This window comes from Eriocheir sinensis, chromosome 66, assembly GCF_024679095.1.
Source record: "Eriocheir sinensis breed Jianghai 21 chromosome 66, ASM2467909v1, whole genome shotgun sequence".
NCBI classification, from domain to species: Eukaryota; Metazoa; Arthropoda; class Malacostraca; order Decapoda; family Varunidae; genus Eriocheir; species Eriocheir sinensis.
The window spans coordinates 7,723,025-7,743,182 of NC_066574.1; the positions used below are offsets into that span (position 1 = coordinate 7,723,025).

General features: G+C 43.9%; 1 protein-coding gene and 1 long non-coding RNA gene across 2 annotated transcripts in view; one reads left to right on the top strand and one right to left on the bottom strand.

The window, feature by feature from the left end:
* The window catches only part of LOC126987821 (polypeptide N-acetylgalactosaminyltransferase 14-like), a 23,423-nt gene extending 15,153 nt beyond the window's left edge, over positions 1 to 8,270 (bottom strand). The window contains exons 1-5 of the mRNA XM_050845219.1: positions 8,053 to 8,270; positions 7,313 to 7,414; positions 5,191 to 5,258; positions 4,615 to 4,680; positions 3,121 to 3,242 (exon numbers count right to left, since the gene is read on the bottom strand). Of these exons, the coding sequence (XP_050701176.1) occupies positions 3,121 to 3,242; positions 4,615 to 4,680; positions 5,191 to 5,258; positions 7,313 to 7,414; positions 8,053 to 8,237 (543 nt within the window). The 5' untranslated portion in view covers positions 8,238 to 8,270. The remainder of the gene's footprint in view (positions 1 to 3,120; positions 3,243 to 4,614; positions 4,681 to 5,190; positions 5,259 to 7,312; positions 7,415 to 8,052) is intronic.
* The window catches only part of LOC126987824 (uncharacterized), a 22,600-nt gene extending 3,686 nt beyond the window's left edge, over positions 1 to 18,914 (top strand). Inside the window, exons 2-3 of the long non-coding RNA XR_007741233.1 lie at positions 12,411 to 12,575; positions 18,112 to 18,914. This is a non-coding gene — a long non-coding RNA (uncharacterized LOC126987824). The remainder of the gene's footprint in view (positions 1 to 12,410; positions 12,576 to 18,111) is intronic.
* The last annotated feature ends 1,244 nt before the right edge of the window (positions 18,915 to 20,158 follow it).

The window sequence follows — 20,158 nt, forward strand, 5'->3', positions numbered from 1 at the left end:
ATGGAATTTGGACGCTGGAATGTAACCCGGTATGTGAAGGAGGTGTTCAAAAGGGCGAAACACTAATGGATGGAATAAAAACGATGCTCCAGGAGTACTTAAGGCATAGAGAACGAATAAGGAATTGTAAAAGAAGTAAGGAAGCAGAAGTGAAAACGGTCGAGTGGGAGACTAATATAAAGAGCATCAAAATATCCCGAGTGAGTCTGTAGCTCATTTTAAACCCCCAAGAATGGTCTGGGAAGGATTATTGCTCGTTTGAAAGGCATATCGATCATCGGAGTGGTCCATTGGGGGACATGGACGGCTGGGGGCTGCTGAGAGAGAGAGGGAGAGAGAGAGAGAGAGAGAGAGAGAGAGAGAGAGAGAGAGAGAGAGAGAGAGAGAGAGAGAGAGAGAGAGAGAGAGAGAGAGAGACAGAGAGAGAGAAAGACAGAAAGACAGAGAGAGAGAGAGAGAGAGAGAGAGAGAGAGAGAGAGAGAGAGAGAGAGAGAGAGAGAGAGAGAGAGAGAGAGAGAGAGAGAGAGAGAGAGAGAGAGAGAGAGAGAGAGAGAGAGAGAGAGAGAGAGAGAGAGAGAGAGAGAGAGAGAGAGAGAGAGAGAGAGAGAGAGAGAGAGAGAGAGAGAGAGAGAGAGAGAGAGAGAGAGAGAGAGAGAGAGAGTTTGCAATATTGGCTCTGAACTTGCTTGGAAACGTACTCTCCTCTTTCCCTCCCTCCTCCCTCCCTCTATCTTCCTCCCTCCCTCTCCCTCTCCTCTAAACTTCTCCCTCTTCTCGCTTCCTACCCCTTTCAAGTACTTAAATTCCCTCTCCCACTGTCTCCCAACTAAACTCCCCTCATCTCTTTACCTCCTCCCACCCCCTCCCATGTACTCTCCTTCCTCCCACCTCCCTCTCTCCTCTCCCTTCCACCTTAACTTTCCCTTTTCCCATATCGGCTTGTCTCGACTCCCCCCATCCCTATACACTCCCTGGTCCCTTCCTTACCCCCTACCCCATCCCTCCCTCTTCCTTGGGCCGCGTTTCTATAGGTGGGTCATTATTGCTCATTGAACTACGCCGCGGGAAACACACTTGTAATCCTTCTTAGTCGGCAATCTCAGACCCTCCACCTCTCTTGTCAACTATATCCAAAGGTCGAAACGGAGATTAATCGGATTTTCATGAGCTTTTTTTCACGTTCATGGTACAGAAGAAAGGTTAAGGGCCTATTACACTGATTAAATCTTCCGTGGATCTTCAGTCAAACCACGATTTCCGCTAGCGTGGTTCTCATTTGTTTCTTGTTATTGCTGATGATGATGATGGTGAGTAATACCGTCGTCCTTCGGGGAAATCTACCGTAGCTTTGGAAGATCGTGGACACGTTAGAAAATCACGGAAATATGAGAACCACGCCAGCGGAAATTGTGGTTTGACTGAAGATTCACGGAAAATTTGCCCAGTGTAATAACCCCTTAAGACTACCACCCGAGTCAAGAAAGTACCTCAGGAAACGCCCAAAACTCCTAGGAAACCCTTGTCAAATGTGTGAGCTTGGTGACCTAAGTGTTGAAGAGTTTGCCCCTTTGTTCTGAAACTTTGAATCGTCTCCTTTTACCTGCACCCCCCACCCCCACTCCACCACCACCACCACCACCATTTACAACTCCTGTATTAGCCCTACCAAGCGGTCTCACCCCCATTAACCATATCGTTCTCACCACCATCATCACCACCACCACTAACGTCATCATAATCAGACTCTCTATCCACCCTCTTATCAGCATCCCTTTGACGAGCAACTTCATAATTTTCATCCTTATAACCATCATCATCTTTACAGCTTCTCTGGCAGCCCTATCATCGGTTATTCTTTTCTTATAGCCACTTCCTCATCATCACCATCATCATCATTATCATCAGTCACTATCTTCAACTCTAACAACCTCATCATCTCTAGCTTCATTACTACCAACAACGTCAACCAATACTCAGTTCTTCTATCGCACGCACGTACAACATTGCCACCACGCGACTGAACACGAGACAAGAGATAACACAACCTTACCACTATCCTCTAATCGGAGTCTAATTGAACCTCCTGACTAAACTCCTGCCACCCCCTCCCACGTACTCTCTCTCTCTCTCTCTCTCTCACTCCCCTCCCAGCTCTGCCTTCCTCTCCCACTCAACCTTGCCTTCTTCCCCTCCTCCAGTCACTTACCCTTTGACCTCCCTACACTATTACACCACCCACCCCACCCGCCCACCACCAACTACCCCCCGTTTTCATAGAACCTGACACACCCAAAATTTTCCGTTCCGCCCACACCCAGCCATTCACTGACCCATATATCACAAACACACGTAGAACATATTAAAGTATAGGATATGTAGAGTAAGGAGAATATAAAGAGTAAGAATTGAATATGTCTATCTCACCCTTACCCTTCCCTCCCTTCCACTAACCCCCTCTGCTCCACTGACATTGAGGTACTTGCTGTTATTTCCCTTACTAGCCAGTCAACCGCCCCTTCCATGTTTTGCTCACCTAAAACGACCTGTATAAGGATTCAGGCCCTCCCTCAACACACAGCATAGCACCCCAGCATCCACTATGACCAGCCAAGCGCCCCTTACAAGGTTTACTACCCTCTAGTGACCCACCCATCATGATTCATCCCCTCACTTCACCCCAGCATCCATCCCTCACTCAGCGAAACACCAGCATCCACCATAACCAGGTAACCACTCTCTTGCAAGCCTTACTCTCCTGAAACGACCCACACATCAGGATTCACCCCTCAACCTCTCACCCACACATCCCACACCCACTGAACCCCCACCCCCCGACCCCTACACCCAGCGAAGCATCCCATTCTGACCCTTCACACCCAGCGGAGTACCCCACCCTCACCCACACACCCAGCAAAGTACACCACCCCCACCCCCACACTCAACGCACCACCCCATCATCCACCCTTCACCCAGCAAAGCACCCCGCCCTCACCCCCCTCACTCCCATCCCCCACACCCGAGCATCCGCCCCGCACATAAGATATCCCGCCACGCCCCGAATGACCCCACCCACGCGCCCACGCCCCACGAGAGTCAGTGACCTCCGCGGCGGAATTTACCTGACGGAGGGCATCCAGGAGAGGCGTCGCCCAGCCCTCGTTGACCTCACAGTGGGAATCAAGGAAGAAGATCGCCTCGCCCCTCGATGTGTCTGCTCCGAGCACCCTGGACCGAGCCAAACCTGGGGACAGACGGACAGACAGACGATCATGCACGGCGGGCACTAATAAGGTTCTTTGTGTTTGGTCTTAGTCAACCCGCCTCCACTTCCCACGCGACTCCTTTTATAGTAGCGGTCAGCACGAAGAACCGATGGATTGTTTGACTTATCGGCTCCTTCGTCATTTGTAATTTAAAGGGAGTAGTTTTTTTTTTTATTGAAGGTTTGTAGTTGGGTTTCTTTTCTTTAAATTGGGAGTTGCATTATGACGTGTAGATCGAATATTCTGAGTTTGTTCTTTAAAGTGTTCTCTGTGTGTGTGTGTGTGTGTGTGTGTGTGTGTGTGTGTGTGTGTGTGTGTGTGTGTGTGTGTGTGTGTGTGTGTGTGTGTGTGTGTGTGTGCGTGTGTGTGTGTCCAATAAGGTCCTAGCCCCCCCGCTGCGCCTCCGCCCTCACAATGGATAACCTTCATCACACAGACTCCGCGCACGTTATTAACCTCCCTTTCCGAGAACACCTGTATTGAGTCCACGGTAATTGCCAGGCGGGTGACCAGGTAACCGCACAGACGCCGCCACTTACAGTCGTATATCCTGAAGTTAACTGAAACGTAAAAAAATAAAAATAAAAGATCATATACCTATCAACAAAACGTCTCTCAGTCAGCCATCAAAGTAGTGGCGCCAATCAGTGGAAGTCTTTGGTATAATTGGGGAGTTAGTCAGCGAAGTGGTGACTCCTAACAAGACCCGTCTGCAGCCAGTAAAAGTCAGTCAGTCAGTCAGTCAGTTAGCAGAGAAGCCAGGCTCGAATTATCAGTCAGTTAGTCAGTCACGAGGTCAGTACAAGAACCAGATTAGACTTATAATCTCCAACCAACAAAAACAGTCAGTCAGTCAACAAAAAACATCCTCAGTCAGTTAATCAGTCAGTCAGTCAGTCAGTCAATCAGTCAGTCAGTTAATCAGTCAGTCAGTCAGTCAGTCAGTCAGTCAGTCAATCAGTCAGTCAGTTAATCAGTCAGTCAGCCAATCAGTCAGTTAATCAGTCAACTAGCCCGTCAGTCAGTTAATCAGTCAGCTAGTCAGTCAGTCAGTCAGTCAGTTAATCAGTCAACTAGCCCGTCAGTCAGTTAATCAGTCAGCTAGTCAGTCAGTCAGTCAGTCAGCAGAGCAATCTCAGAATCTACCAGTCAGCCAATCGATGAAAGTCAGTTACTTAGGCCACCGTTCACTCCGCTAAATAAATTACAACTACCACCAATCAAATTAAGTCAGTCGGTAATTTGGTCAGCCGAGCAATTAAACTAACCGGGACACCCATGACATTGCGCCTCCCCCTCCCCCCCCCTCCCCCCCTCCCTCCTCATTCCACTGCCCCTGCCCCGCCTCACCTTGCCTCTGCCCATTCCTGACGAGACGCACCTTCGGCAGCCCGGCCAGCAGCTTCCCGTCAGAGGCTGCACGGAAAGAGAAAAGGGGATGAGAAGAAAACGCGTATCACTGTAATTAAATTCGCTCTGTTGACGCGTGAGAAACAGAAGCATTTATATCAAAGTTGTGTGACGTCAGAGGCTGCAAGGGAACTGTATGAGAGAGAGAGAGAGAGAGAGAGAGAGAGAGAGAGAGAGAGAGAGAGAGAGAGAGAGAGAGAGAGAGAGAGAGAGAGAGAGAGAGAGAGAGAGAGAGAGAGAGAGAGAGAGAGAGAGAAAATTGTGTAAGGAAATGTATCGAATAAGAGAAAGACTTGTACAAGGAGAGAGACCGTAGGAGAGAAAGGACTGTATAGGGGAAGAAACCGTATGAAAGAGAGAATTGTTGACCGTAAAAAATATAAAAAATCGTATGGGAAAGGAGATTGTACTAGAGAAAGAATCGTATTGGGTAAACCGTATGAAATAATAGTAAAGAACCTATTGATTAAAGAGTGAATCCTATAGTGTGCTTCATCATCATATTTGTATACTTACGGTCATCGCTGGCGTCATCCACCACCACGATGTCCTCCAAAAGGTCCTGGGGCGTCCGCGTGAGCAGGCTGCGGGGTAGAGACAAAGGCTGCCCTGAGTTACACCGTCCCTGTGCTCCTGCCGCGCCCCGCCTCGCACGGAGACCTAAGGGGCCGCATTACTCAACATTTCACCTAGTTTATGACCCTGGTGGTAATGTGACCTTTTTTGTACCTTGAACCTGAAGAAACATCATAATCTGACTGACTCTTGAAATAGCTGATGTGAGAAGCGAGTGTGTCTTTTAATGCCTACCCTTTTTTGGCTGGTATTGCAAGACACTTTGCTATATCACATCAGCTATTTCTAAAGGTCAAAGAGGGGATCAATCGGGTTCTAATGAGTGTTTCTTTAGGTTCCTGGTACAGAAGAAGGGTCAGACTACCACCAGGGTCTTAAAACTACTCCTGGAAATGCTCACAACTCCTACGAAAGCCTTGTCAATTATGTGTTCTTGGGCGGCGGAATGTCTTATAATGCGACCCACTAATCGTGCGTGACAATGTTCCGTGACGCTCCCTACGTGGCGAGGCAAAAGAGGAAGTTTGTCTCACCTGGACCATCGCGTGTGTTGCTTACTGTGTTGTGTTACTGCGTTGTGTTAGTATTGCCTATTTTACCGTTTCTACCATTGCTGTTACTATTATTACTGCCACTGCTAAACTAATAATAATAATAATACGTCTGTCTCCTCCCGAATTCATATATTGCATGACCCACTTCTCTATTACAAAAAGGTGGGCCGTAGGGATTACAGACTTATCTCTCTCTCTCGTGCGTTTAACGTAATAATATTGGAACGTTAGGATTACTAATAAAAACGGAGATTATTTACCGGTATTAAAAGGCTTTGGTGTGTGTGTGAGTGTGTGTGTTTATAATTGTGTGTAATAATAATAATAATGATAATAATAATAATAATAATAATAATAATAATAATAATAATAATGATCTCTCCTCACTTCTCGACCTTATGTTACCTGGTGTTATCTGGCCCTCAATTTGTTCCCCAATGTGGGACTTGTACGGACAGTGCAGGTGCGTGGTTCCCCCCCACCTTCCCGCCCAGTCCCCCCTCCACCCCCCACCCCGACACGCTGACCATAAGTTTGGCCCGCTGCGCGATACTAGGCGGAACCGCGGCGGATTTCCATAAAATAGCGAGGGAATATGACAACGATCATTCTCTCTCTCTCTCCATAAGGTCACGCCCGTCAACTTATATTTATTACCGATATCACAAACTTGTTCCCTCGATTTTTTTCCTACGTCCTTTTTTTTCCTCCTTGTGGTTTGGCGCGAGGATATAGATAGCGGATGACCATAAGGTGTCTGTCTGTATCCGTTTTCTGTTGCCTGCATTAACCGTTTTCTTTCTTTGGTGGTTCTTGTATAACTGTTCTTTTTTATGCGAGGTTATGCAGGCCAGTGTGTTGATGTCTTAGTGCGCTTCTTGCATTAACGAAAGAAAACGTAGATGGAGACGCGTTTTTAAGTCATCTGATAAAAGTGTTCTGTTGTTGTTGTTGAAGTTGTTAAGGTGAAAGGTCGTCTGATGATGTTGTTTAGTGAAGATTAATGGTTTTGAATGGACATAAGCAGGCGTGGTAGATAATAAGTGCCTAGTTCGTAGTTCGTAGTAGTAGTAGTAGTAGTAGTAGTAGTAATAGTAGTAGTAGTAGTAGTAGTAGTAATGAGAATATACAAGAAGCAGAATAATAACAAGAACAAGAGGAACAAGAACAAAAACAAGAGAAAACATTAAGAAAAGGACAACAAGATCAAGAACAAGAGAACAAGAGAATAGAAAAGAACAAGAGGAAAACAACAAGAACAAGAGAAAAAGAGAAGAACAACAAGAACGAGAGAACAAAAAAATAGAAAAGAACAAGAGAAAAACAACAAGAACAATAAAAAAAGAGAAGAACAACAAGAACGAGAGAAGAACAAGAAAAAGAAGAGGAGGAGTAAGAAGAAAAATCAAATATATGGAAAAAAATGAATAAGAAAAAAAAAATAGTAATGATCAGAGTAACACCAACAAACAACAACAACTAAAACAACAGCAACACCTGAGCCTCACCTGACGAGGGTTCTGAGCAGGGTGGAGCGCGCCTCGTTGTGGAAGGTGACCACCACGGATAGGGTACTCAGCGGTTCCTCTTCATACTGCAGCTCCCGACATCTGAGGCGAGAACAGGCGCAGATGTGTTAGAGCCGATTTCACAGTCCAACACAGTGTCTTCGTAACAGCCCGAACCAAACTACAGAATCCCATACAATCCAGAACGGTGATTTCTTCGATGCTACACTAAATACACAAGACTTTTCCTGTATAGTTTCATCAAATTTGTGAACTTAAATATAAACACCAGACACTATACAAGGAAATTTCGAAGGCTCTGGTATTGGTTTGGGAGCTTACTAACCCATCATGGGGAACTGTGGAACTGGCCAGACAGACAGACAGAGCAGACAGCTAGATACACAAAACATAGACTGGCAAAACAGGTTACAAAGCGCAGGTACAAAACACACACACACACACACACACACACACACACACACACACACACACACACACACACACACACACACACACACACACACACACACACACACACACACAGAACAGCCTCTTCCCCTCCCCCACACAAAGAACAACCTCTTCCCTTCCCCCCACACACAAACACACAGAACAACCCCTTCCTCCCCCCCCCCGCACACACACAATGAGCAACTTCTTCCCCTCCCCCAACACACAAACACACAGGTCAACCCCTTCCCCCTTCACCCCCCCCAACACACCTCCCCCGAACACACCTGGAATGTCGCGTGTCTGGGATGCTTCTGTTCGGCGCGAGGGAGTTGGCCACGAGGCTGTTGAAGGCGTGTCGGGCGTAGGGTTCCTGCTCCCTGTCCCTCGTGTGTCCACCCGCCAGGTAGCTAGACACATCCATGGCCACCAAGGGACTCCGCCCACCGCCGCCGCCGCCGCCTCCGCCCATGCCCTGCGCCACCTGGGACACAAGAAGCTTTCTGTACACTCGGCAACCTGTGTGTTCTTGAGTAAGGTCTTGGGTTAATATACGTAAGGATGGTATTTGAGGTAACTAACGAGATTTCTATTTAAGTAATGTTAGTAAAGTTCAAGTGTATTGGTGATGATTCTTTCTAAAATTATAGTCCAACTCTATTTGGTAAACTGATACGATATAATGATGCATTCGTTAAACTGAAGTTGTTGACGTAAATAGCAGGTAATTTTCATCTATATTTCCTTCTATTTACTTTTTTTTCTTAGTGCTGCTGATGCCCTTGACTTTATAGTGTTGCGTGTACATGATAAGATAAAAATATACATAAGAAAACCATATATTAGGGTGTGACTATATTTATTCTATACAAGTTTTTAGTTATTTTTCGTGGTACCATCTGCACGGAGAGTCAGCGAGAGGGGATCACACAGGGACGACTCACACAAGATTCATAGAAATTCAAAATAAGTGTTGATTTCTAAGATATAGTTCCATTGCGTTAGGATACTTTAAGGAGGCGATTGGTGCGATACGAGTAGTAGTAGTAGTAGTAGTAGTAGTAATAGTTGTAGTAGTAGTAGTAGTGGTAATTGACGTTGTAGGAGCAGCGAGTAGCGGGCTTTTTTTTATTAGAGTTTCCTTTTTGTGTGCCCTTGAGCTGTCTCCTTTAATGTAAAAAAAAAAGTAGTAATAGAAGTAGTAGTGGTAGCGGAAGTAGTGGTAGTAGTTGTTATTGTTGTAGTTGTTATTGTTGTTGTTGTCGTTGTAGCAGTGATAGCGGCAGTAGTGGGTGCAGCGCCCAATGAACCATGCCAAGCCTAAGTGAGGCGTGAAAAGAGTTAGGGAGTGTCTGTAACCAACGCCTTCTTCCTCCTCTCCCTCTCTTCGTTCTTTCTTCCTGTTCTCTCCTATACCCTAAACCTGCCACCTCCTTCTCTGTTGTATCTATCTCATGCCTTCATCCGTATCCTTCACTGACCTCCTCCATCTTTCCTTTTCTTCTTCTCTATCTCCTTTCTCCTTAAACTGTTTCCTTGCTTCTTATCCTCTTATTAGTTCTTTCTTGCTGTCCGCTCCTATACCCTAAACATGCCACATCCTTTTCTGTTGTATCTATCTCATGCCTTCATCCGTATCCTTCACTGACCTCCTCCCTCTTTCCTTTTCTTCTTCTCTATCTCCTTTTTCATTTAACTGTTTCCTTGCTTCTTATCCTCTTATTAGTTCTTTCTTGCTGTTCTCTCCTATACCCTAAACCTGCCACATCCTTTTCTGTTTTATCTCATGCCTTCATCCGTATCCTTCACTGACCTCCTCCTCCTTCTTTCCTTTTCTTCTTCTCTATCTCCTTTCTCCTTTAACTCTTTCCTTGCCATTTATTCCTTTTTGCCGCCGCCACCACCACATCTCCCTTGCATATCAGTCTCTCTTCTCAGAACTCTTGAAAACTCTTCCTGAACCCTTGATTTCACGTTCATCAACATCACTGCTTATTATTATTATTATTATTATTATCATTATTATTATCATGAAAGAAACAGACAGATAGATACAGACGAACTGAGCAGACGGACGGATAGACACTGACGGACTGACATACAGACAAATAGAGAGTCAGAAAAATTGGTGTTAATTAAAATGATGGAAGCCAATGTTTTGTCAGGCCCGTGTGTGTGTGTGTGTGTGTGTGTGTGTGTGTGTGTGTGTGTGTGTGTTTTGACAGTAAACTTGTCATGTGGAGATTTATGGAGCGTATCGATAACTTTCTTAAATAAACGATGATGATGATGATGATTGTGAGGAGGAGGAGGAGGAGAGGAGAAGAAGAAGGAGGAGGAGGAGGTATAGAAAGACTTGAGGAAGGAGAAGAAGGAGGAGAAGGAAAAGAAGAAGGACGAGGAGGAGGAGGAGGAGGAGGAGGAGGAGGAGGAGGAGGAGGAGGAAGAGAAGAAGAAGGAGGACGAGGAGAGGAGAAGAAGGAGAAGGAGGAGGAGGTATAGAAAGACTTGAGGAAGGAGAAGAAGGAGGAAAAGGAAAAAAAGAAGGACGAGGAGGAGGAGGAGAGGAGAAGAAGGAGGAGGAGGAGGAGGTATAGAAAGACTTGAGGAAGGAGAAGAAGGAGGAAAAGGAAAAAAGAAGGACGAGGAGGAGGAGGAGGAGGAGGAGGGAAAAAAACGAGGAGGTGGATGAGGAGGAGGAGGAGGCGAAGAAGGACGAATCGTATCCAGAAGAGGAGAAAAAAAAATAACAACGGCTCATTTTTTCTTCCTCCCTTCTTTACCAAGCCCTTTGTCTTCACCCTCACCAACTCCCTCCCCCCAAAAAAGAAATACAACAAAAACTCCTTAACAAAAAGATATCTGAAGCAGTAATTAAAATCCCACTTGTCATTTTTTTTCCCGTGTGACAAAGGCTTCTGGCGCTGGCATGTGAGGGAGGCAAAGGGGAGAGGTTGAAGGCTATCATTTTTATCTATTTTTATCACGGACGCTCCTGACAAAGCTCACACGCCTCCTTACGACTCGCTTTGTTCATTCTTTTCTTTCCGTTCTTGGCAGAGGTTGAGCGAGTGTTGAAGGGAAGTGGGGAGTCGAGGCCCTCAATTCACTACCCCTTCTCCCTTCTTCTATTAGGGGGCTTCGTGGTGCAGTGGTTAGCACACTCGGCTCACAATCGAGAGAGCCCGGGTTCGATTCCCGGGCGGAGTGGAAAAATTTGGGCGGCTTTTCCGATACCCTATGCCCCTGTCCACCCAGCAGTGAATGGGTACCAGGTATTAATCGGGGGTTGTGTCCCGTCTCTTGGGGTCTATTTCCATCTCCTATAATTCCTTCCCCTTCTGTCTCTCTCCGGCATATGACCACAGATGTTGCGCCGACTAAACGAAACTTTCCAACTTTCCCTTCTATTAGCCTGCTGTACCCTTTTCCAGCCCTTCCCTTCAACGCCATAGTTCATAGCTTGTGTAAAACCCATATTCCCCACACATTTCCAGGTTCACACTCCCATTTCCACATCTGATAAGGCTGTCGTAGATGTTGTGTGTACCTCCATGGGTAATTTTATGAGCCTAGTGATAGTTTGACAAGGCATCAGGACCGTGAACCTGAAAGAAGCACTCAAGAGAACCCGACTGCTTTCCTGTCTGGCCTTCGAAAGTGTTTGTTGTGAGAGTTGAAAGTGTTTGAGGATACAGGTGGGGAGTCAAGGCGTCTCCCCCCTCCCCCTTTTACCCTCGTGTTCCCTTCCGAGTCCTTCCCTCCATCGGCAAAGTGTCAGAGTTGTCATAAGTTTCGACAGTCATTCTCAAGCTCACCGGAACCCGATTTATGGTGAGTCCCGTGTTGGTGGGTGTGGGTGTGGGTGTGTTTGCCGTCATTTAACCCCCATCATATTAATTCAATTTATATTATTATTTTTTGTTCCTTCACAGCAGCATACTAATTTAATTAACAACCAAAGGAAAGATTGCCTAGGGTACGTGGGCAGCGCTGAGTGAAGATGATGCTAATAATAGAAAAGACATCGCCTTACACACACAGAGAGAGAGAGAGAGAGAGAGAGAGAGAGAGAGAGAGAGAGAGAGAGAGAGAGAGAGAGAGAGAGAGAGAGAGAGAGAGAGAGAATGTTTTATAATATTCTCTAAAGGTTCATTCTACGACCTGTTTTCTTGCTAACAACCACCATTATTATTATTATTATTATTATTATTATTATTATTATTATTATTATTATTATTATTATTATTATTATTATTATTATTATTATTATTATTATTATTATTAGCATTTTCGTTATCATTATTTCCATCACTTATAAACATGTAATCTGTCTAAAACTTGATCTCCTCATTTTTTTTTGTTTTCATTATTATTTAAGGCTCAAAATTTTAACGTGAAGAGCCAGTTTTGTTATTTTTCCACTAACTTGCTCTTTATTAATGCGTATATTCTGTATTGCTATGTGTTTTTACGGTGCTAATTGAATTTCCTTTTATTTGTTCATGTCTTAAAAGATATTCATACATACAGAACCACCAACACACACACACACACACACACACACACACACACACACACACACACACACACACACACACACACACACACACATCTATATTTATAACCAATTCTCCTCCCACAGACGCTAACAAGAGATAAGTGTGTGTCGCTGTGTGTTAGGACCCTCCCCTCTCCCCTCCTGAGACCATAATATGACCAACCCTTCTGCAAGCACCACCACCACCAACAACAACAACAACAACAACACGAGAGAGAGAGAGATAGAAGGAGAAAGAGGAAGAAAAAGGTAAGTTGAAGATTTTGTTGTAAGGCTTTATTTTCATTTTAGTTAGTCAGCTGGTTTCATACATATACATTTATTTTTTATCTCTGTGTGTACGTAAACAAAGGAAGGCGATAAAATAGACGAGTCGAGTGTAGTTAATTGGGTTCAAGTATTTATTTGTGGGTATGTATTTATTTTGATGTGAGGTATATTTAGTTTTTTGTTCTAGCTTTCTATACTTCATGTTATTATTTTTTTGTGTACGTAAATTAAAGGAACGAAATAAAAGGTGAGTCTAGCGTAGTTAATTGGATTCAGGTATTCATTAAGTAGGCATTTATTTATTTTGATATGACGTATATTCTTTTTTTTTTCGTTATTTTTTTTGTGTGTGTTTACGTAAATGAAAGGAACGAGATAAAAGGTGAGTCGAGTGTAATTAAGTGAGTTCAGGATTCATTTAGTATGTATTTATTTATCTCGATGTTACGTATACTCAGTTTTTTTTTTCATTTTTATCGTGCGTGTTCATAATTAAACGACGGAGCGAGCAAAGAAAGACCACGGGCTGTATTCTCAAACCTTTCTCCGCCCAAGTACACATATTTCACAAGGCTTTCTTAGGCGTTTTGGGCATCTCCAGGGGTAGTTTAATGACCCTGGCGGTAGTGTGACCCTTCTTCTGTACCATGAACCTAAAGGAACATATTTCACAAGGCTTTCTTAGGCGTTTTGGGCATCTCCACGGGTAGTTTAATGACCCTGGCGGTAGTGTGACCCTTCTTCTGTACCATGAACCTAAAGGAACATATTTCACAAGGCTTTCTTAGGCGTTTTGGGCATCTCCAGGGGCAGTTTAATAACCCTGGCGGTAGTGTGACCTGTCTTCTGTACCATGAATATGAAAAGACCCTCATGAAAGCCCGATTACTCTCCTTTTCAGCCTTTGGAAATAGGTGATGTGGGAGGTGGATGGGTCTGAGAATAATGCCCCAGGTGAAGTGTCCCCCGTGTGACGCCCCGAGGTGAAAAAGGCGAGGGAGACGAAGGGAGGGTTGCGCGAACTGTAATCTAATTGAGTTCCCGAAGTGGCGTGATGCTCCCAGCGCGGCGAAATATAAGTTTGTCGCGGGAAACCAGAAGAAAAATGAGAACCGCAGAGGTCTGACATTGCTTCTTGATTGGTTGGTGTGTGTGGTGGGGGGGAGGGGGACAGAGGGGGAGACTGTGTGTGTGTGTGTGTGTGTGTGTGTGTGTGTGTGTGTGTGTTTATTTATCTATGTTTGTTTGTGTTTTAAGTTTGCATGTCTTTTAGTGAGTCTGTTAGTGTTGATTTATTTATTTGTGTCTCTTTCTTTTTAGTATATGTGTTTGAATGTGTTTGCTTGTGTGTGTGTGTGTGTGTGTGTGTGTGTGCGTATAAATTTTCCACCGTACAGGAAGCGTAAAATCAGCCTCCACCCAACAAACCATGAATCATAAATATTTACAGAGGCGTCGATGGAAACAAAATTCATAAGCAAACACACACACTCACACACACACGAACCAACTAACCAAGCAATAAATATAACCTCACTCAATATCCCATGAACTCGAATTCCTCCACTCATATCGGCGAACAATACTCTACGGCAACCATATTTTGGGAAGTTAAATCAAGGAGAGTGAAAAGTTAGGGCGCTCAGATGGTATACAGCGTTCAGGCACTTCACTGTTTGGCTAATAACCCCGCGAGGTGGTGCTAAAAGCGGTGTTTGAGCGGCTAACTGACTGACTGGGTGATTGACTCGCTCGCTCGCTTTCTCTCTGTCTGTCACTGTCTCTCTTTCTCTCTTCCTGAACCTCTCGCTCTTCTTAATACAACCCACCTCTTCTTTCTAACTCTTCCTTTCCCTTATCTTCCCTCTCTAACATTTCCCTTTCTTCCCTTCCAATCCCTTCTTCCTTTCCTCTCCCCTTCCTGTTTTTTTTCCTTTCTCTTCTCCTCCTAAACCTCTCGTCCTTCTTAATTTAACCCCCCTTCTCTTCCTAACTCTTCCCTTCCCTTACCTCCCCCTCTAACATTTCCCTTTCTTCCCTTCCAGTCCCTTCTCCCTTTCCTCTTCACTTCCTGTTTTTTTCCTTTCTCTTCTCCTGCCTTCCCCTCCCTCTCCTCCCCTCTTCATCCCTTATACCATCTTCACACATACCTAAAACGGACTTTAAGTATATTGACCTAATTTAGACAGCAACAGAAGGGGGGTCTGTAAGTGGCCAAGTTAGGTAAGATATATTCTTGATAAAATAAAGTGAACGGATACAATCATTTTCAATCCAATATAAATCTCCATTCATTCGGCCTCCTGATAATCCGGGATACTCGTTGTGTAGATGAAAATAGTACAGTTGCGAAAGCGAATTATAAATGGAAAATCGCGGGTCGTTGAGTGACCTGCAGAAGACTTAAAAAATGAGCAGTGTAATGGAGAAAACATGTTAGGGAGCTTTTGCCGCATCGAACGTTGAGAGGTTGTCCACTGTTCTTGCCCGACTCAACTTCACGCCAGGAAAAATATTGATGAAGTGTCGCAAGAGAGGAAGATTGGCAGCCTGATAATGCGTAGGATGAAGAATACGTCAATGATTTGTCCTCGTTAAGTCTTTGTACTGAAAAATGGAGTTAATATTAATTTCTCAAGTACTGGTTATGTAGCAATTAATGTAGAACGAGGTTATAAGGTAAGAGAGAGAGAGAGAGAGAGAGAGAGAGAGAGAGAGAGAGAGAGAGAGAGAGAGAGAGAGAGAGAGAGAGAGAGAGAGAGTAGGCTTGTGTGTGGAGGTCAGTATATATCAGGTCGGCTTCGTAACATATCCTTTGTGTGAGAATTCGCGGCCACTTTTTCGTCTGAAGGAGAGAAGAAAATATACGCCGCGGTGGTCTGCTGACGGAGGCGAAGCGGATTTTGTGTCGATGTTCTTTTTTTTTTTTTTCACTTTTGGTTTGTGAAGGAGTGGTGTGACTTTCTATCGTGAAAAGAAAAGGAGAAAAGAAGAGAAAATTAGATAAAATATAATGAAAGCAAAAGAAAGGAAAGGGGAAAGGAAAGGAAAGGAAACTGAAGGGAAGGGAAGGGAAGGGAAGGGAAGGGAAAGGAAAGGAAAGGAAAGGAAAGGAAAGGAAACTGAAGGGAAGGGAAGGGAAAGGAATAGAATGGAAGATGCCTTAAACATAAAAAAAACGAAAAATAAGTAAAAGGGAGAGTAAACATGAGAAAACACACACACACACACACACACACACACACACACACACACACACACACACACACACACCTACCGCTGCTCCTGCCCCGAGAAAACAAATCACTGTATTGAAGGAAGTTTGAACGAGGTTACAAACTTTGAAACTCCCACTCACCTCCTCCTCTTCCTCCTCCTCCTCCTTCTCCTGGTGTTGCATTATACATAGAACGTGCAGCAGTAGTATTGGTTGTTTATTTTAGCATAAGAGTATTAATATTAGAAGCAGTAGTGGTTATGGTTGTAGTGGTTGTAGTAATGGTCGTGTATCGTATGATCTATGTGGAGGGGAAGCCTAAGTTGACACACACACACACACACACACACACACACACACACACACACACACAGTCCCCCCCCACCCCCCCCACACACACACGCACTCCCCTCCTCCCCACCACACACACACACACACACGCACTCCCCTCCTCCCCCACCTCCACCCCCCACACACACACTCCCACACTCCCCCTCCACCCCACACACACACACACACAGTCAACCCACGAACAAGCCAACCGCCTGGAGCTTCAACTCTGTACATCGTCCCCGTTGTGTGTACATCGTGGGGGAGAAATAGATGGATAGATAGATAGATATAAATAGGCAGTCAGGTAGAGATAGATAGATAGATATATAAACAGGCAGTCAGGTAGAGATAGATAGATAGCCAGATAGATAGACAAGTTTATAGAGAGGTAGGTAGATTGAGAGAAATCGCTTACGCTTCGTTGTGCAGTGGTTACCGTGCTCGACTGACAATGGAGAGGTCCCGTGTTCGAATCCCGGTGGAGTGGAGCTAACAGCAGACACACACACACACACACACACACTCTGGCACACACAATACACGCTGAAAACCAAACACTCGGACGGAGAAACAATGAAACGCACAAACACACTAACAAACAAACAAACAAACAAACAAGCGAGCAAGGACAGCCAGCGGCACGAACAGAATTAAACGGAAAAGATAAAAAAAAAAAATGAAACACGCTTCCTGTTTTTTTTTTTTTTTTTTCAGCGTGAGTCCGGGTTCGCTTCGTTTCCCTCTCTCTGTCAGATTGTTTTCTTTTTTTTTCTTTTTTTGAACTTTTTTTTTAGTTGGTGATTGTGATTTGTTTTCTTATCGTCATGTTTCGTTAACTTTTCCAATTCTTGCCTTTTTCTTTTTTTCTTCTTTTTCTATCTTCTTCTTCTTTTTCTCTTTCTTTCTTCTTTTTCTTTTCTTCTTTTTCTTCTTTTTCTTTTTCGTCTTCTTTTTCTTCTTCTTCTTTTCCTTCTTCGTCTTTTCCTTCTTCTTCTTATCCTCCTTCTTCCTCTGTATTTTTTTTCCATTTTTTTCATTATCATCTAATTTTTGTCCTCCTCCTCCTCCTCCTCCTCCTCCTCCTCCTCCTCTACCTCTTCCTTTCTTTCCTCTTTCACATTTTTTTCACTTTCGCGAAAATGACGACAAATCTTGTGTCGACATAATCTTTGCGACTCACAACGAAGGGAAAGAAATGGCGGATTTTTTTTCCTGGCGATTCTTTATTGTGTTTTCCTTCTCTTTCCTTCGATCCTTTCTGCCTTTTGCTCTTTTCTTTTAATTAGTTTCATTAGTTCTCTCATTTACCCTTTTGATTTCCTTCTCCTAGTTATCCCTCGTCTTCCTCCTTATCATCTTATCTTTACTTTCCTCGTTTATCTCTTAACCTCCTTTTATTTTCTATCTTCCCTGTTTCATCATACTTTTGTTTCTGTATCCTCTCTTCCTTCATTGTTTTCTGGCCCTTTTTTAATCTATTTTCTATTCTCTCAACCTTTCATTTTGTCCTTTGTTTTTCCTTTGTTTAATAACCATTCCATCCCTCCGTCCCTTACGTTCTTCTCTGTACCTTCTATATCCCTGTTCACTTTGTTTTCCCTTTGTTAACCATCTCATTCTCATCCCTCCAAACTCTTCCTTATTTCTTATACATACATCCTTGTTCTCTTTTTTTCCCGTTTTCTCCCTTCTCATCCCTGCGTACCTTCCTTCCATCTTCCTTCAAACATATCAAACAATGTATATACAAATTGCAAGTATAATAAAATGTTTCAAAATGTTTCTCCCTTCTACATCCGCGTTTTCTTTGTTTTCCCTTAGTTTATTAACCTTCTCATTCCTTCATACACTCCCTCCTTCCTTCCTTCATCTCTCTACATCCCTTCCCTTTGTATTCTGTCCTTCCCTCCCTCTCCCTTCTACATCCGTGTGATTCATGTCTACCTCTCCATTACGGTCTTGCAGTAATATGCCGTCGGGTCAGGAGAACAAGCCCGGATACGTTCACACCTCCGGAAAGGTCACAGAGCCGGGATGTCCAACGATCAACGCCTGACAGGTCCTCGTGGGCTGAGTAGTCGAGTTAGGAAAGCCAGCAAAGAGGAGGAGGAAAGAAGAGAAGGAGGGAGGAAGAAAAGATGGAAGGATGGAAGGGAGAAAGAAAGGAAGGAGGAAAGCCGTGAGGAGGAGAGAAAGAAGAGGAAGGAAACCCATGTGGAGGAGAGGAAGAGGAAGGAGAGACGTGAGGGGGAACAGGAGGAGGAATGCTGGGAAAGAGAAGGAAGAAATGTCGTGAAGGAAAAGAGGAGGAAAGAAAGCCGAGAGGTGGAGAGTTGGAGGAGGAAGCAAAGACGTGAAGGAAGAGAAGAAGATGAGGAATAACAACCCAGATCGGTACAAGAAGACTTCCATAATGTACTAATGTTCACCTTTCTCCTCCCGGTACAGCGAACGAATGGTCTTGTTTTCAGCCACATAATATTAAAAGCAAGATTATCATACATTGCCAACCTTCAGATTAGAGGAATTAAAAGCTTGCTAATAGATTACAGGAATCGAACTTTGTAGAGAGAATTTGGTGCCTCTCTAAAAGATTTCAAAAAATATTAGTTTTAATTGTTTACACGTAATTGTAAAGGAAAACTACTAATGTTTGATTTTACCTTGTTTACTTTTGTTGTTGTTGTTGTTGTTGCTGCAGTTGTTTTCTTGTTTATTTTTGTTATTCTTGTTCTTGATGCTTGTTGTTGTTGTTGTTGTTGTTGTTGTTGTTGACTTGCGTTCCAATTGCTTTGTTTTATTTACCGTTTCCTTTAATTACTCTCTCTCTCTCTCTCTCTCTCTCACACACACAAAAAAAAAAGATAAATAAAAACAAAAATATATATAAGAAAAGAAAAGAAATGAAAAATAAAATAAAGTAAAATACATAGAAATAAAAAAACTAAAAAATAAGAAATAAAAAATAGAAGATAAAAAAATACATCGCAATTTCCAGCGTTCACCGCCGTCCACTCTTCGTAAATGCCCGTAACACCGAGACCGCCAATCAGCCTGCTGGGTCAGTATCGGGGTAATTGTGATGGCCGAAGATTGCCGTTCTGTACTCTACCACTGGGATTGTGCTTAAAGACCGCTCGATTGTACGCTTTTATTTTGTTGTTGTTGTTGGTGGTGGTGCTGTTGTTGCTTCGTGGTGCAGTGGTTAGCACACTCGGCTCACAATCGAGAGAGCCCGGCAAATGACCACAGATGTTGCGCCGACTAAACGAAACTTTCCAACTTCCTTTCTACATCAGTTTTTAATTTTCCCTTGATATCCTTTCATGGATCTCAGTAATAACGATATACCGTGTGGCGTGAAAATAAGTGATACACGAGTCGGACAAAGAAAAGAGAAACGGATAAAATTATAATGAAAGTCTAAGTAATTTTCTTGCATTCACCAACAGCAATGACTCTTGTTTATCTTTTCTTTCCCTTCTTCTTCACGCTTCCTCATCGGTAACCTTCTCCCGTCTTCCTCGCATGGCCGGGTTACTTTAGAACAGTTAAGAACATAAGGAGTTTGCAAGAGGCGGTTATCATACCCCAATCACACAAGGCAGATCTATTTAGTCTATCACCATGCATCCTTAACCCGTCCGCTGCGATTGGCACGGATTTGGCTTACACTGGTAGCCTGGTAACATATAGTCCCAGGTCCTTCTCTCTCTCTGTGGTGGATAGTGGAGTGTTTCTCATATGTTTTTGGTATGCTTTATATCCCCTACTAATGCGCATGACCTTACATTTTTCTTCCTTGAATTGTAGCAGCCACTTTTTGTTCCATTCCTGTAGCTTGGTGATGTCTTCTTGTAGGAAATCCCCACTGAAGGGGTTAAGCTATCTCCTCCCGAAATTGACCCCTCTTTCGGCCACCTCTTTGGATTCTTTTTAGGAGAAGCGAGTAGCGGGCTTTTTTTTATTATTGTTTCCTTTTTTTGTGTGTCCTTGAGCTGTCTCCTTTGTT